Source organism: Condylostylus longicornis, unplaced genomic scaffold (assembly GCF_029603195.1).
Source record: "Condylostylus longicornis isolate FDR11 unplaced genomic scaffold, ASM2960319v2 ptg000239l, whole genome shotgun sequence".
NCBI lineage: Eukaryota > Metazoa > Arthropoda > Insecta > Diptera > Dolichopodidae > Condylostylus > Condylostylus longicornis.
Genome location: NW_026578206.1, coordinates 201,259 through 218,730, shown reverse-complemented (window position 1 = coordinate 218,730; position 17,472 = coordinate 201,259). Strand labels below are relative to the sequence as shown.

The window sequence follows — 17,472 nt, the reverse complement described above, 5'->3', positions numbered from 1 at the left end:
ACTTGTTAGATGTAAAGACATTATATCCTGAGATTTTTTAAAATATTAAACTCTTTTTTTAAGTAAAAAAAGAAAAAAATAATATGACATGATCAGTGGCTAATTATGATGACTTAATATATCAACGACTTTTAATATAAAAAGAATTCACATATTCAATATTTTTATGAATTAAGCGTATAAATTTAATTAATATAGTATACACATGAAAAATATATACATATGTATGTAGATATATATGTGATTATATCAGAAGTATGCATTTTTGGAGACATATTATAGCAAACTCGTTAAATCAAATATACATTTTCTCAAATTTGAAAAATTAAAAAAATTGTTCTATTGTTTTTTCTTGTAGTATAGCACTTATTGAAATCTTAAAAAAATGAACGGAACCTGGAAGGTTTTGTTTAAATTAATTTTTGAATGCTTTAATAACACAAAACTTTAAGAATGTAAGAACTAGTAAAGTAGTAAAAGATTGAATTTTAACTTTTTCTGATTAAATATTTGACAAAAGTTGATCTTGTGGGAGATTTATGATATTAAGAAGAATCCTCTACAGATCCCATAAGAATACGTGTAAATTCTTCAGCTGTGAACTATCACTCTCTTAGCGTCCAGCCCTGTATTTCTGTCAGCCGTAATATGTACTTAACTTGACATTACGAAAATACCTGTCAGCTGTGATAAATATATGTTAAAAAGTATAAATTAAAAAAAAAATATTCCCATTATTTGCTTATCATACTTACTTAGATACAGTGAAAATTAAAAATTCAAAAAAAATAATTTTTCAGTTGACAAAAATGATATGCAGGCTCTGTTCACTTGAAACAAATAATTGCTTTCATTTCTTTGAAGCAGAAGGTCGTAGTTTAAATGCCGTCACAATAATTCGGAAACACTTTTGGTTCGAAGTAAGTTAATCAATTCTTTAAGTTTATTAAGATTTAAGATATTGAATATTTTTTAGCCAAGGGAAAATGATATTAAATCCTTGTATATATGCAGAAATTGTTGGTCTATAGTAGATAGCTTTCACAGTTTATATATCACCGTTGAAAATTCGCAAAAAGAACTTGAGAGTATCAGTAATTTCACAAGTATAATTCAAAGTAATGATTTTGGACTCAAATGTGAAGTCATTGAAATGAACGAGTCATTGAATAGTGAAGAAAAAATTGACAAAGACTCATTATCAAATCCAGATTTTCGACAAGATATGTTAAATGGCTCAGTTCAAGATTCTTTAAAGTGTGAATCATATGATAATATTAATGAGAAAATAGAACGAACTACAGTTGAATTGAAACTAATACCAAATGAAAAAAATGTATTTGAGGAGCTCAAATTTGGAAGCAAACTAAAATCTAAACGTAAATGTGGAAAACAATTACTCAAAGAAACAAAATCTATTAATTCAGAAATACTTAGACAAAAAAAATCTGGTGAAGTAGTTTCGGACGAAGAAATCTTTAAAATGAAACGAATAACGTGTCATATATGTACAATTGAAATACCAACGTTTTTGGAATTAAGGAAGCATTTTGCAGCAGTACATAATGAAGAGGGCTATGCAATTTGTTGCGAAAAGAAATTTTATAAGCGCTACAAATTTGTGCATCACCTAAAAATGCATTGTTATCCTCACGAATTTAGGCAAGTTATAAAATTTTTAAAATCAATCAATTAATTTAAGTTTAAATAGATGTCCCCATTGTGATAAGCAACTAGGCAGTAAAAAATATGTTACCCTCCACATCAAAAACAAGCATACTCTAGCAGAAAAAGTAAGAAAATATAGCTGTGAGATTTGTGGAAAATCATTTGCACAAAAAGGAATCTTAGTTCGGCACATGTTAACACACGTCCCAGAAAATGAGAAACAGTTTCTTTGTGATCAATGTGAAAAAACGTAAATTTTAATTTAATATTGAAAGTAACGTAATTAATGTTTTTCATAGTTTCCCAACGCAGGGAGTTCTTCGTACACATAAAATAACAGTACATGAAGGCCGTTATGGAGGAATATGTGCCCTTTGTGGTAAAAAATATCAAAATCCACAGGATTTAAAAAGACATTGCTTGGAACATGAAGGAATTTCTGAACCAAAAGCCCAATGTGAAGTTTGTGGAGATTGGTTAGCTTTTTTTTTACAATTTTAAACCGTTTAATATTCTCACTTATGTAGGTTAGCCAACAAATATAAATTAAAAAGACATATGATAAAGCATAATACGGCGCATTTGGAACATCGATGTCCACATTGCAATAAATCATCTCCTAACGAAATAGCTTTGAAAAGCCACATTAAGTTTGCACATAATGAAAGTAATAAAATTCATAAATGTAGTGTATGTGAAAAAGCATTTAGAAGACGAATAGATTTAAAAGTGCGATGTTTTTGTATTTAAATGAAAATGACATTTTATTTATGTATGTATGTATGTATGTATATAAAATTTAAAAATTTTAGGAGCACATGACAGTGCATACCGGAGAGCATTTGTACACTTGTCCGCATTGTCCCCGAACATTTACTCATCATTCTAACGTTCACCATCACAGAAAAAAAATGCATCGCAAAGAATTTGATGAAGAACGTGCAAAAAGGAAATCTAATATGGCTTCGCGGGCAAAGAAATTTTCTCTGCAAAAGGAACATGAAGCTTTGGGTTAAAAACCTGAAATATAAAATTACAATAAGCAACTGTATTATAATTTCTTGCAGAACAAATGTTGCGACTGAGCGTCTATTTTATTTTTACTTAGATTTTAAAAATAAAATGCCTGTCTGGTATTAGAAAATGTTTAAAAACTTTATAAAACTTGAAAAAACTACAAAGTTTTTTGTATACAAAGCATCTAGTATAATATTTTTTTAACAAAAATGAGCGAAAATAACATTCTTGTTTTATTTTCTTAATGTTCAAAGTTTTTTCAAGTTTTATAAAGTAAAATTTAGTGTTTTAAAAACTTTAAAATCTTAAAACTGTCAAAGCATGTTTTCCTGGTTATGCCAGGTTTTATTTTTTTAAAGAAGAGATAAGATATAGTGAGAGTTCACAGCTGAGGAATTTATGCGTATTCTTATGAGACAACGAATTAGAAATACTAAAGGAAAGAGCATCTTGAAAAAACAATAAAACTAATTTTTTCTTTCTTTGACTTGAGCAATGTCAAAGTCGAAACAGGAGCGTATTTATTTTATTGACTAGCCTCTACAATAAAATATGTGTAATTTATAAGAAGGATAAGTTTAAAAATTTTTTAAAGTTGAAACTAAAAAATATTGCAAATTTTTTTTCATTTTAGATATCTGTAAAAGAAAAAAACAGATTTAAATAAAACTCATTATTTCTTCAAAAAAAAATTTTTTTTAATGGTTGATAATTTTTCCGAAATATAATTCTTTTTTTTATTGGTATGAAAAGAAAACTTCCTTTTATTAGGAATAAAATACTTTTTTTTTTTATTTTTTGCTAATATATTTCGTGCGCTACATACGCACTTTATCAAAGCTGATTTTCTTCTAATTAAGACAACAAACAATAAAAATTTAAATCTATTAAAATTAGGAATATTATACCTGACTTAATCTAGAATTTGATTATATATTTTTTTTTTTTATTTACAAACTAAATTTATACCTGTTTTAAACCTTAAAACTGGTCAAATAATTAATTTAAAGAGCCAAGTAGCCGCGTTACCTTCGTCCGTGTTCAGTAGGTAGTCCTTGTTTGATTTGTATATCTGCATGCTTTCATGAACTTCTCTCCTGCTTTCTTGTACCTCTTTTAATACCTTTAAGTTATCTTCCGTGATTGTGTGATCCATTTCATAAATGTGTTTTGCAACCATAGAATCGAAAATGCGGTTAAATCCTACTCTCCTTGCACGTTTTATTTCACTTAAATGTTCCTTAAGTCTTGTTGTAACGGGTCTCTTCGTTTATCCTATGTAAAATTTATCGCAATTATTACAATTGAAGGTAACGCGGCTACTTGGCTCTTTAAATTAATTATTTGACCAGTTTTAAGGTTTAAAACAGGTATAAATTTAGTTTGTAAATAATAACAAAAATAAATAAATAATCAAATTCTAGATTAAGTCAGGTAGATTATATTAAGTCAGGTATAATATTCCTAATTTTAATAGATTTCAATTTTTATTGTTTGTTGTCTTAATTAAAAGAAAATCAGCTTTGATAAAGTGCGTATATAGCGCACGAAATATATTAGCAAATAATGTCTTTATATCTAACAAGTCCCAATGCTCAGAGAGAAACTTGAAAGCACGACCTTATTTTATATGTTTTTTTTTTAAATCGAAGTGGCTATTTTTTGAGAAGAAATATTAAAATAAATTCACACTTATCATAAAGCAGGTAAAATTTAGAAAATATATTTGAAAAATCAAAAAAATATATTAATATTTTCATTGATAATTATTTTAAAATTAAAAAAAAGCAGAAAAACAACAAGCACAACCATCGCCTTCAACGTTTTATATGCTACTGAAAGCATTTCATTATTTTTAAGTGAACAGCTTTTTTTTCTCATAGGGTAGGTTAACTCAAGATATGGGAAGTAACTGTGGTGTCAAGTTGAAAATATAATTAATGAAAGATAATTCTTAAATATTGATATAATACGTAGTAAAGAAAAAATTGTAAGATGGAATTAGAAAATAATATCTAAAATACAATCAAATATTATTTGTTAAATACAAATTTTATATAAACTTCAAAATTTTACCTCTATTCTTATTTGGAAAAATATTAAAAACTCACTATCATTTATATCAATTACCTAAGAAAAAAAATATTTAAAATGTTTGGAAAAAACAATCATATTTTTATGACCGGATTTGAATATTTTTCTATTTTTGAAATAAATGGTATTTTACCAAATGACTCAAAAATTCCGACTGTAAAATAACAGGTATTTTAAAATTTTTGTTCAGGTATTTTAAAATTCTTTCCGTTTAGAATTAAGATAGGTCATACATACACATGCAGGGACATTTTTTAAATAGATTGCTCTTGTTTACCTGCTAATAAAATATGAAAGAAGGGCACAACAAAATTTTTAAAGCACTCAATATAACATGTTTGAAATAGTTTTAAAATAATTATTTAAAAAGAAATTGATTGGAAGTAGGTACATATATATTAACTTTTAATAACTTAAAAACTAACTAAAATTATTCGAAACAATTTTATAAGTAACGTATAAATAACCGAAATGAGATAAATGAAATGTGTCAACCTATATTACTTTTATTAACATTTTTGTTAGCCGACACTACTCAACTTACCTTATTGGGAAATACAAACTGTGCAGAAAAAATCATACATCCTTCCTCATTAACATTTGAAACCATAGTGAAATATGAATTTGAATTTTTTTTTCATTTTTTCTTTCCTCCTACCTTTCTTTCTTTTTCGTGCAATAGAATTTAAATGGGAAGCTTTTTAAAAAATGTGTATAATATCCTGAGATTTTTTAAAATATTAAACTCTTTTTTACGTAAAAAAAAGAAAAAAATAATAAAAAATATGACACGATCAGTGGCATTTAAAGAAAAAACCAGCAACGAAGCCGAAAATTCGTAATATTTCGTAAAAAAAATTGAGTATTGGGACTTGTTAGATATAAAGACATTATTAGCAAAAAATAAAAAAAAAGGTAGTTTTCTTTTCATTATTTCTTTTCTCTTTGAACCAATTTATTTTATAAATTGCAAACATTTATAAGTATTTTAATATCACAATATTTTACACAATGAACATATTGTGTTTAAAAATTTCTTATATTATCAGTTTTGTTTGACAATTTTGCTGAACAACTCTAAACAATATTAATAACAATAAATATGAGTACATATAAAATTTAATGACTCTAAAACAGTATTTTAAATATTCCTCCTCCGTAAGATAGGATTAAAAAGATTCTAACTCCATCAAAAGTCATTATGTAATAAGCTCTTTTTCCTCTATGATTAAGTAATTGAAATGATTGAAGTTGAATTTTACCACTTGATTTTTTATTTTTTTTTTTTCCATAATAGAAATATTTTCTTCAGAACTCATTTCACCACATCCGATAATTTTTTAATTGGATCAACAATTAGTTTAAATACCTCTTCTAAAGATTGCTCATGTGTAATTTTTCCAGTTTTTAAAGCATTGTACTTCCTTTTTAAATCTTTTCTAAGTTTTTTTTTATCCATATCACTTATAGTAAATTTAACTGCTACTTCTCTAGGTTGGACTGATCTGATCTGTTGATGTTCAATTGCTGATCGGTTGCTGTTCGGTTGCTGATGGATTGCTGTTCTGTTACTAATTTGACGAGCTAATGCTGTTCACCACATATGTATTTATAACCTTATAACGTCATTAAAATTCTTTCTATAGCGATCATTATTTAAAAGTTTATCTTTATTAATAAGTAAAACCCGTATGTATCTTCCCAACAACTTGAACATAAATTTTTAAACTTATCAAACGACATATCTGTATTAACATGATCGTTATAAATATGTCTTAAATTTAAATCATCTTGTTTGAAAGCAATAATAAAATTTGTATTATCTCTTATTAAATGTTTAGGAATTCTAGTATAGGACTGACATAAATAAAAACTATCCACATCTTGATGTTACCCCATGCAAAAGTAATTTCTTATATTATCCTGTTTATCACACGCAACATCATCAAATATGAAAATTGAATCTTTTAATGACTCTGATAGATCAATTAGAAAATAATTTATTATAAACCTTATAAAACTTTTTTGTGAAATTTTCTTTTCTGAATGTCTATTTGTATGTTCCTATATATGTACTTTTATGTGTAACGATTTTTAAGATAGAATAAAAATACTGATTTACCATCAAATAATCGAACAATTATTGTCACCATACAATAAAAAATGTGTTAGTTAAACTATAAATATGTAGGTATATACATGCATTATGTTAATAACATTAACCAGTCCGTAACAGACTGATAACCGACCACTAACGGCCTCATCAGCAACCAATCAGGAACCGATCAGCAAAAGATCAGCAACCCATCACTACACAATCACTAACCGATCGGTTACCGGTCAGTAACCGTTCAGTAACCTCTTCATACCTCTCTCCTCCTTCCTCCCTCATCCCATTCCCTATCCCCAAATTTCCGCTTATTTTTCCTAATCAGCACTAATTGCTCCAAAATTGATTTCATTTTACATTCTAGTGATTGACTGAAAGGAAAAAGTATCTTTACATAATTTGAGTAAAGAATAAACCTTAAAAAATGTCAAAACAATTTGTGAATATATATTTTGATTTTTATCATTTTATTTATTTTTATAATACATTATTCAGTTTTTCATTAATAATAAAACTATTTAAGTATAGCTAGTAGTGCATATTACAATACACAACTATAGGCTTATTAAAATTAACATAACATATTCATGAATTAAAATTATAGTAAAACATTTTTTTTAATACATTACAATAGTCATGAGCAATATCGTCAAAGCTTAGACCTTAAAGAAATAATTAATTGTAGTTCACAGAACATAGAATAGAAACAGTACTGTGATTTACTTTTTATGTACATATATATTTTGTTTATTTTTATATTCTTAAAAATCTTTTAGGAAGGGAATGGCGGTCGGCAGAAAGTGGAAAGATTACGAAGGATTGATGGCTGAGGAGGACGGAGGAGGGAGTAGGTAGGGGGAATGGATGTTGGCTTGCCAAATTGAGTTGAATGAATTGAAAAGGATGAAAAACGTCAGCAAAACTATTTGGTATCTATTTTCTTTTCCATTCTCAATACAAAATGTTTTTAATCAAGAAGATAAAAAACAAAATGTTCTTAAGTTTTGTCAGACTATTTTCAATTTAACCACAGAAAAATCTTTGCAGAAAAAAGTATAAATTAGAAATGGCATTTTAATATTTTATTAGTTTAACTTGAAAAATTAAAAAAAAATTGAGAAATTCATTTCAATAAAAGAAAATGCCTACCATTAAAGACATGGCTATACAAGACTATACAGATGAAAGTTTTCCCAACAATTACCAACTTATAGAAATTACTGCTAGTGGGAAAGCATTTACCATATTTTACAAATTTTACGACACACGCTCCTCAATATTCTGCGGTGATGATGACTTCGCAAACACTTGCCATCAGTATCACAAGGAAAAAATCATGTGCAACCGATGCTTCAAAAATTGCGTCGAGGCAAACGTTCACGTGGGTGAGTTCGAGAACTACACAACATTCTACTTTACGGTGGAATGTGACAGCAAAGAGGAAGCGAGGGATTTCATTATGATGTATAGTCCCTATTGTTATGTGTGCAACAAAGTCTCGAAAGAGATAATTAAACTTCTTCGTTGCGCTGAAGTATACAATAAATTATGTAAATTTATTAAAAAAAAGGAAAAAAAATAAAAACATAAAATTAAAGAAAAAATATTTTTCTTTTAATTTATATTGATAACCCAATTGATGTTTCATTAATATCTGATGATTCAGATATTGCTTATATTTTAGAAGTAGTTTTAGATTATACCAAGGGTCTTCATGATCTTCATAATGACTTACCTTTTTGTCCTGCAATTAGTAGCCTCCAAATGGAAAAACAACTAATTAACTAATTTAAACAATAAGAGAAATTATGTAATCCATTATAGAAATCTTAAGCTGTGTCCTAAAAATGAATTATTTTGAAAAAAGTACATAGATTTTTACAATTCATTATATTTTACAATAAAAAAATACATTGATTTAAATACTAAATATAGAACAAATACTCAAAATTCTTTTGGAAAAAACTTTTTCAAATTAATGAATATTTCCGTGTTTGGTAAAACCATGGAAAAGTTGAAAGCTTACTTCTATTTTCATCATTGCATACGGTTAGGGTGACACTCCCGCTTACTTTTACATTAAACAACAACCACGTCACCCAAGACAACAACCATATTAATCATTACATACATTATTGCATACATTTAGGATGACACTTATGTCTAGAACCCCCATATTCATTATTGCATATCTTTGAATGACGCTTCCGGTCTAGAACCCCTATATTCTCACTACTTATGTCATTTGGTCTAAAAATTTCTTCAAGATGATCTGCAAATATTTCAGCCTTATCCTTATTTTATTTTGCCCATTTACCATCCGTTCTCCTAATAGGGGGCACATTTGAAATTGGATGTTTAATATTTTTTGCAACCCTCCATAGAGATTTTATCGAAATTCTCTACCTAAGAATCGAAAACCTCTTGGGTTCGCACTTTGATTCTTAAGTTTATCTTATATCTCTTCTTTAAAACTAGTCCAGTCAGTGGATTTATTAATCAACATGGGCTTATTTTGTTTCTTCGTAACTGTCTCAATTAAGTTTAATGTAACTGCAAAATGATCCGAATCCAAATCATAGTTTTCTTCTGAACTAATGAAATTTGGCGAGATTTTCTTGACAATGAAGTAGTCTATCAGATCTGGTATTTTATTTCTATCACTTGTTTTATGAAGAACTCAAAATAAATTTAAAATTCTCTCAGAAATGAAATGGAGTGCAGTTATAATAATAAAATTTGCAGTTATAGCGAAATATTTACAATTAATTATTAATCAGCAACATGATGACGACTTCAAACAAATATTAAGAAACCAAAATAAGAATTTAAAGCAAAAAAATTCACAGTCATTGACAATAACAAGCAGTCATCAAAACAAGAATAAGAAGAAAAACAACAACCAAGAAAGTCGAGAGGATGTAAATACTGACAACAAAATGCATCAGAATTCAAAGGATAACCATAGTTCTAGTAAGTTACCACCTATTTATGCTTATGAACAAGATCCTAAAGATATGATAAAATTGTTAATACAAAACTATAAAATAAAAAATGATAGCTTTTTCATAAAAATTACATATTAAAAACATGCAATTTATACTAATTATTTGTATTTGAATTAGCAATGTTACAAGATTCGTTACTAAAAAATTTATGGATAAAAATAAATTGTTACCAATCTTTATGACACAATTGACGTCTGATAGTAAAATCTCAGAATTAATGAGAATTAGGATAACTTGGCGGTTCGAAAAAAATCATATACTTATGTGCAGCGTCTTTTGTGAGAAAATCGAAAAAACTATTTTTGATATTTTCAGTCGATCAACCGATCGCTTTATTGACAAAAAATGAACTGCACTTTATTGGTTTTACAAAAATTTAAAACGTTCTTAAAAATTATAAAAATTATACAAAAAAAAAAAAATACTTTCCTTAATTTAGAACACATTACAAAATTATCGTTAATTTTGCTTATCTTTAAAATAACACTTATATTAATAATTTTTAAAATATTTGGAATACTTACTCAATATGCAAACCAAATGTTAATCATTATTTTATTATTAGTCATTCTCATTACGCATTGTATCGTATTTAGGTTTAACACAATGTAAGAACAATAATAATAATTAAATCAAAATAAAAAATGTAAAATGAAACATAAACGATTTTTAAGTGTGCCGTTCGTTCACACATTAATGTAATTGTTCCAAGCAAAAACCTTTGTTTTGAAATATGATATGAGATATGAAAAATTATTTAAAGAAAGAAAAGAAAAAAAAAAAAAGAAAGAAAGTACTGATTGAATCTTTTTGAGTTTATTATAATTGTAGTGGGTAATCTAAAAGAACAATATTTGTGTTATTATTATTCTTATTAGGGTTTTCAGTATTTTGAGTGGATGGAGATGTAATTCCTCCCCCTTAAGATTCGACTCCTGGCGAATACTTTTTAGTTCAACGTTTATTTTCCAAGTATTATACCTCCAAGTATTATCAGCTTTTATTTCTTGAATATGCTTCGTATTATTAACATGACTATAGTACAAATACATATTCTAAATAGATTTCATTGACAATTTTGTCAATAGTAATATTCCGATCTACATAGGGTAAAATTTTATTGTAATATTCTGTTTCAAGATTTTCAAATCGCATATAGTTAATTGAAATTTTACAGTTTGTAAATTTGATAATATTATTTCCTTTAATGGGAATTTCTCGTGGATTTTGTCCACAATTATTAAATAACAGTGTTTTATTAAAATTTTTTGTAATTACTACTGTATCTGATAATTTTTTTATTTCTGGTAAAATATTTTCCTGAAAGTGACATTTCATTTGGTTTGTATTAAGCAAGTTTGAAATACATTTATCCTGAAATGATATTAAATCTTTTTTCATTAGTTCTTTTTTTTTCTTCATTTTTAAAAATATTTTGCTTACATGTTATTATTTCATTTATATTTGTTATAAGTCCTAAGAAGTTATTCTTATTAGCAATTTTTCAACAATGGTTTTAAAACAAGTTTCTTTAATAAATTTTGGAATAGACAAAACAAAAATAATTGTATTTTCTTTAAAAAGCACACAATTTTTAATAAAAGGTAACATTTCAATTGTAATGTTTTAATCTCTTATTTCCTCTTGTGTTATAATGTTTTTTGATAAAATTTCCAATTTGTTTGTAAGAATAATTTCTTAATATCAGAAATTTGTTTAGTTAATAAATTAATATTTTCATTTATTTCTGTTTTAATTATAAACAATTTTAAATCTTCATTAATTTTATTAACGCTATTTCTAATTTTATCAATTTCATTATTAATTTTATTTTGAGCTAGGTTTACGTGGTTGGTTATGTTTTTAACCTGGTCTAAAATTTGTTTATTTATAGACACTTGATCATTTAAATTATTTATTATCTGAGCGTTATTTTTTTCAATAAGATGAAAGTGTTCTTGAATTTCTTTTCTATCATTATTATCCATTGTTCCGGCCAAGAAACGTAAACCATTTCCAACAACATTTATTAACCCTCTTTTAGCGACATGATGCGGTATGATACTATTGAAATCTTCCTTTAATTGTTTTAAATTGAAGGAGAAGAATTAGATTAAAAAGGAAATTGAAGGAGAGAATTAGGTATTTCGGTTTGTTCATGCAACCGTATAATGTTAAATTCTATTTTGTTAATACTTTCTTCATATGAAGAAAGATTAACCACATGCATTATTCGCTTATAACTATGGATTATTTTTACTTCCGATTTTTGGAAAAGAATGTAACCATTACCCGCTGGTATCGGGTTAACTTCAATTTCAGACAATGCCAAAGTAAAAAATGGTAAGATAAGGATAAGTAAAAGTTTTAAAGTACCTAAAAGAAAAATAAAGTGAATAAATGATTTTTTTTTGGAATAATTCTTAATATTAACTTTCAAATTTAAGTTTCCTTTTAAATTGATTAACATAGCGTGGCAGGGATTCTTTATTTATTTTAAAATGATTTTCGCTAGAATGGGTAATATCTACCTTTTGTGATAGGGTTGCAATTTAGTTATTCTATTAAGTTTTAGGTAATTAGTAGGTTTTTCCTTTTTCCTTTTAATATTAAATTTATTTATTGAAATTTCTTTTACTTCAAATAATTTATTATGAATGGTCTGGTATTGATCTGGGGTGATTGTTTCATTAAGGAAATCAATAGGCCTTCGTCCAGTTGACGATTGAATGGTCTCCTTATAAGTTTTTAGACTCTTGATTATTGAGTCTTCGTCTAAAGGTGTACGTTGTTCCTTTTCGACAGCATTCAAGATCCGAAGATCTTCATTCAAAGTGTTATGAAATCGTTCGATATCTCCGTTGCTGGTCTTATTATTGGGTGTTACAAAATGAATGTCTATACCTTCAATCCATTTTTCAGATCAATCCAGTTACTTGAAGCTATGTGTATAATTTGGGCATGTTTTGTAAATTTATCGATAAATGTTAAATAAGGCTTGCCCTTGCTATGAAACCACACGTTCATATGTACCAATTGTAATGGCTTATTTGGGGTTTCAGTAACTTTTAACGGTAATTTCAACGGTTTTCTTTCATTTTTTGCTACGTAGTAGACATGACAATTATTTATTACCTTCTGAATTTCAATTTTAAATTTAGGGTAATAAAATTTTTCTTTTAAATTGAGGTAAACATCATTAATTCCTCTATGATTTGATTTGCAATGCTGCCACAAAATAATTTCTTGTAGCTCATTTCTATCTTTTACATCTTGCAAAAGTTTAAAGCACTTATTTACTCTTAGCAATTTGTTTTTTGAAAAGTGCTTTAGGTAAGTGTTTTACAAAACGTTATAAACATTAATGTCATCAATCATCAAACCTATAATACCCTTGCTTGGGATGTGATCTTTAAAAATGTTTATGAAAGTCTCTTCATTCAAATTGTTACTTTTAATTATTATTCTTGTCCTACCATACATTTTAGTTTGTTTTGTGCTTTTTGAATCCCCCTTTCAATAATTAGTTGTGTCTTATAGAAATTTAGAGGCAATTCGGATATCGGGATATACTCTGAGCTATCCTCATCAGCTGAGTGAATAGTTGCTCGAGTAGAAAACATTTCTTCAACATCATTTTCATTTGAATTGATTTCCATTCGCGACAAAGCGAATTATCAAAATTGAACTCCTCTAATTTAATTTTCCACCTCTGTAATTTGCTATTAGGTTCCCTTAAATTGTGAAGCCATTGTAACGGCTTATGATCAGTACGAATTAATAATTTGCGACCGTATAGATCTGGGCGGAAGTATTTGGTAGCCCAAACTATAGCAAACACTAATACAAACGTATTAGCAAGTAATTCCTTTTCAATGGTTGAATACTTGGTCTCAAAACATATGGGACGATTTTCTTGAAAAAGTACTGCTCCAAGAGCAGCATTACTAGCATCAGTAGTTAAAGTAAATTTTTTGGAAAAATCAGGGTACATTAAAATTGGATCTGTAATGATCAAAAGCTTTAGTTTATTAAAAGCTTCTTTGTATTCAAATTTGTCGATAATTATTTGTTTGCCTTTCTTCAAGCAAACAGTCATAGGTTTGGCAATTTTTGCGAAATCCTTTATAAATTTTCTATAATTACAAACCAAACCAAGGAAACTTTTTATTTGTTTAGTGGTCTTAGGAATTGGAAATTTGTTAATTGCTTCTATTTTATTGGGATTGGGTTTTATTCCCCCTGGTGTCACTATATGACCCAAAAATTCCGTTTCCTGTTTTATAAATTCACATTTATTTAATTGTATTTTCAAATTAGAGTCTTCAAGTCTTTTTAAAAGTTTTTGTAAGAAATCAAAGTGTTCCTCTTTGCTTATACTAAAACTATTTATATCTTCTAGGTAAACATAACATTGTTTACCTATAAAATCTTTTAAAATAGAATTCATGAGCCTCTGAAAAGTTGCAGGGGCATTTTTGAGACCGAATGGCGTTCTTACAAATTCATAGTGTCCGCCGTTCGTGTTAAATGCGGTCTTTTTTATATCTTCCTTTTCTATTTCTATTTGATGATATCCCTTGGCCAAATCAAGTGTTGTAAAGTACATAGAACGACCTAATTTATCTAAGATGTCGTCTATGTTAGGTATAGGAAACCTGTCATCTACAGTGACATTAAGTTTCCTATAATCAATGACGATACGCCATTTTTGTTCGCCAGAGGAATCCAGCTTCTTGGGGACAACCCATATTGCGTTGTAACATGTCCTCGATTTGTTTATTTACTTACAGGGTAACGGTAAATGAGAATTTCATTTACTGTACTTATTTTGTGTTTTATTTCGTGAGTGAATGTTAAATCATCACCTTCCCGATAAAAGGCTTTGCCGAATCTTTTCAAAATTTTGGAGAGTTCGTTCCTAGTCTTATGATCAAGATGATCACAATTAACACTATCTTCACCACGAAACACCTCACCATTAAAAATACTTAATTTACTGATAGGTACAGGAACATGATATTCACTTTCTTCATTTACGCTGAAGTAAAGTGGGATTTCATTTCCAGTCCCCAATTTTAAAACTTTATTTTTAGAATCGATTTGGGATTGTAAAGGTATAAGTATGTTGCTTCCTATTAATCCGTCAAATCTGTCATGGAAATCAAATTCTAAGAATTCCATTTTATGTACTGAGTCAAACTCAATGAAACTGTCTATTGTAACTTTCGTATCACAACTAATGACGTCACTTAATGTCTTAATTTTAATTGGGTTAATTTTGTTTTTCAAAATAGGATTACACATTTCGGAGTTAATGATGCTCATAGAAGCACCAGTATATATCGTAAACCGTAATGGTCTAAGTTTTGATTGGATTTTTATATAGGGTAAATTTGGTTGGGCTTTGATATCGAAGCAGATATTTGAAAATTTTCCCAACTACTTCTATGAACAACCTGCATTTTTTATTTCTAAATTAGTTGCCCGCTGAATTGTAGACGGTGATGGATCTACGTCCATCGGTTGGACCGGGAATTTTGAAAATTTCCGGACTGATTTTTCAGATTACGTTGAAATCTGAACCTAGAATAGTTATTGTTACGATTGTAATTATTACTATTATAATTATTGTTACTGCTACAATTGTAATTATTACTATTATAATTATTGTTATTATTATTACGATTAATATTTCTACTAAAATTAACGCACGAAATTACTATTATGACCAGCGATATTATAATAATATTTCTATTAGTATTAGTGTTAGATGTATTGTGATATGATTTTTTATTTCTGAAAAAGTTTTTATTTGTGTTAGAATTTCTATTGTTGGAATTGTATACATTAAAATCTGATACATTAAAATACTTCAATAGCATCTTCTAAAGAGGCTGGGTTGCGACTAAAAATCACTGAACGCATTGGTGCAGGTAATTTTTCCTTAAATATTCGCAACCCAGTTTGAATATTTGCTCGGATAATGGCCTCCGCATTTAGCTCATCTTTTATTTTATTACTTATTCTACGTAATATTTTTTTTATGTCATTATAAAGATCTACACTTGTTGTGCGAAATTTTATACCTTAGTCTTCTGACTTACCACTAAAATCCGGGGGTTCGCTATATAACTCATCGGATCTAATGTTAGTGTTAATTCTGGTATATTTGGTCGTGGTCGTGCGGTTGGAGCCTGTGTAGTGGGGGTACTGGTGTTGGAGTCTTTCTGACGATCAAACTGCGATGGGGCCAATATGCTTTTTTGGTTTTCCATGATGCTTATTTTTTTTTTATATTTACTTTTTTTTTTTCGTTTTATTATTATTAAATTTTTGTATACAATTTCCTTTTGTCAAGAAAAATTTTAGTAATTATTTAGTTTTGAAAAATTTTCAATTGATTTTTTTTTTCTGTTTTTTTAATTTATAATTTTTTTTTTTTTTACTAATTGAGGAGTTTATTATTATTATTACTAGGTATAACTTTGCCCAATTTTTATTTTATAATGAATAATTTTGTTAGTTTATTAAAAAAATTTCTTTTGTGTTCACCAGTTTAATACTCAAGTTTGCAAGAGTCAATAATAAGTCAATTATTTGTTGACGGTTTATTATTTTATTATTATTTCAAGAAAACTGTCTTTTTAACTTTCTTTTGTTATTTTGAGTTCACTTTTTTTTTCACTAGTATGTTCGTCTCAAATACAAATTCACCCTTTTTATTTTTAAATCCTACCGGAACTGCGCCACTTATGTGCAAGGGCGTCTTTTGTGAGAAAATCGAAAAAACTAGTTTTAATATTTGCAGTCGATCAGCCGATCGTTTTATTAACAAAAAATGAACTGCACTTTATTGGTTTTACAAAAATTTAAAACGTTCTTAAAAATTACAAAATTTTTACAAAACAAAAAAAAATACTTTTCTTAATTTAGAAAAGTTAATATTAAAATTAACTTTTCTAGTTAATTTTGCTTATCTTTAAAATAACACTTATAATAATAATTTTTAAAATATTTGGAATACTTACTCAATATGCAAACCAAATGTTAATCATTATTTATTATTAGTCATTCTCATTACGTATTGTATCGTATTTAGGTTTAACACAATGTAAGAACAATAATAATAAAAAAAAAAAAATGTAAAATGAAACATAAACGATTTTTAAGTGTGTCGTTCGTTCACACATTAATGTAATTGTTCCAAGCAATAACTTTTGTTTTGAAATATGACATGAGATATGAAAAATTATTTAAATAAGGCAAAGAAAAAAAAAATAAAAAGAAAGAAAGTACCGATTGAATCTTTTTGAGTTTATTATAATTGTAGTGGGTAATCTAAAAGAACAATATTTGTGTTATTATTATTCTTATTAGGGTTTTCAGTATTTTGAGTGGATGGAGATGTAACTATATACATACATAGGCGCTAATAATTGATAGGAATTAGGAAAGATTCGAACCTAAAATAAACGCTACAGAAATGACATAACAAACTACATATAATGGCGAAGTTAAATGACTTAGAAAAGACTTTGAATTTAAACGCAGGTGGAATACAGTATCTTTACG

General features: G+C 27.4%; 1 protein-coding gene across 1 annotated transcript; it reads left to right on the top strand.

Annotated features, from left to right (window-relative positions):
• Positions 1–640: 640 nt before the first annotated feature.
• On the top strand, positions 641–3,359 carry LOC129616534 (gastrula zinc finger protein XlCGF26.1-like). Its single transcript, XM_055532190.1, has 7 exons — positions 641–920; positions 977–1,662; positions 1,712–1,918; positions 1,968–2,144; positions 2,196–2,397; positions 2,481–2,679; positions 2,736–3,359. The coding sequence occupies exons 1-7, from the start codon at positions 810–812 to the stop codon at positions 2,774–2,776; spliced, it is 1,623 nt and encodes a 540-aa protein (XP_055388165.1). The 5' UTR covers positions 641–809; the 3' UTR covers positions 2,777–3,359.
• Positions 3,360–17,472: the final 14,113 nt, after the last annotated feature.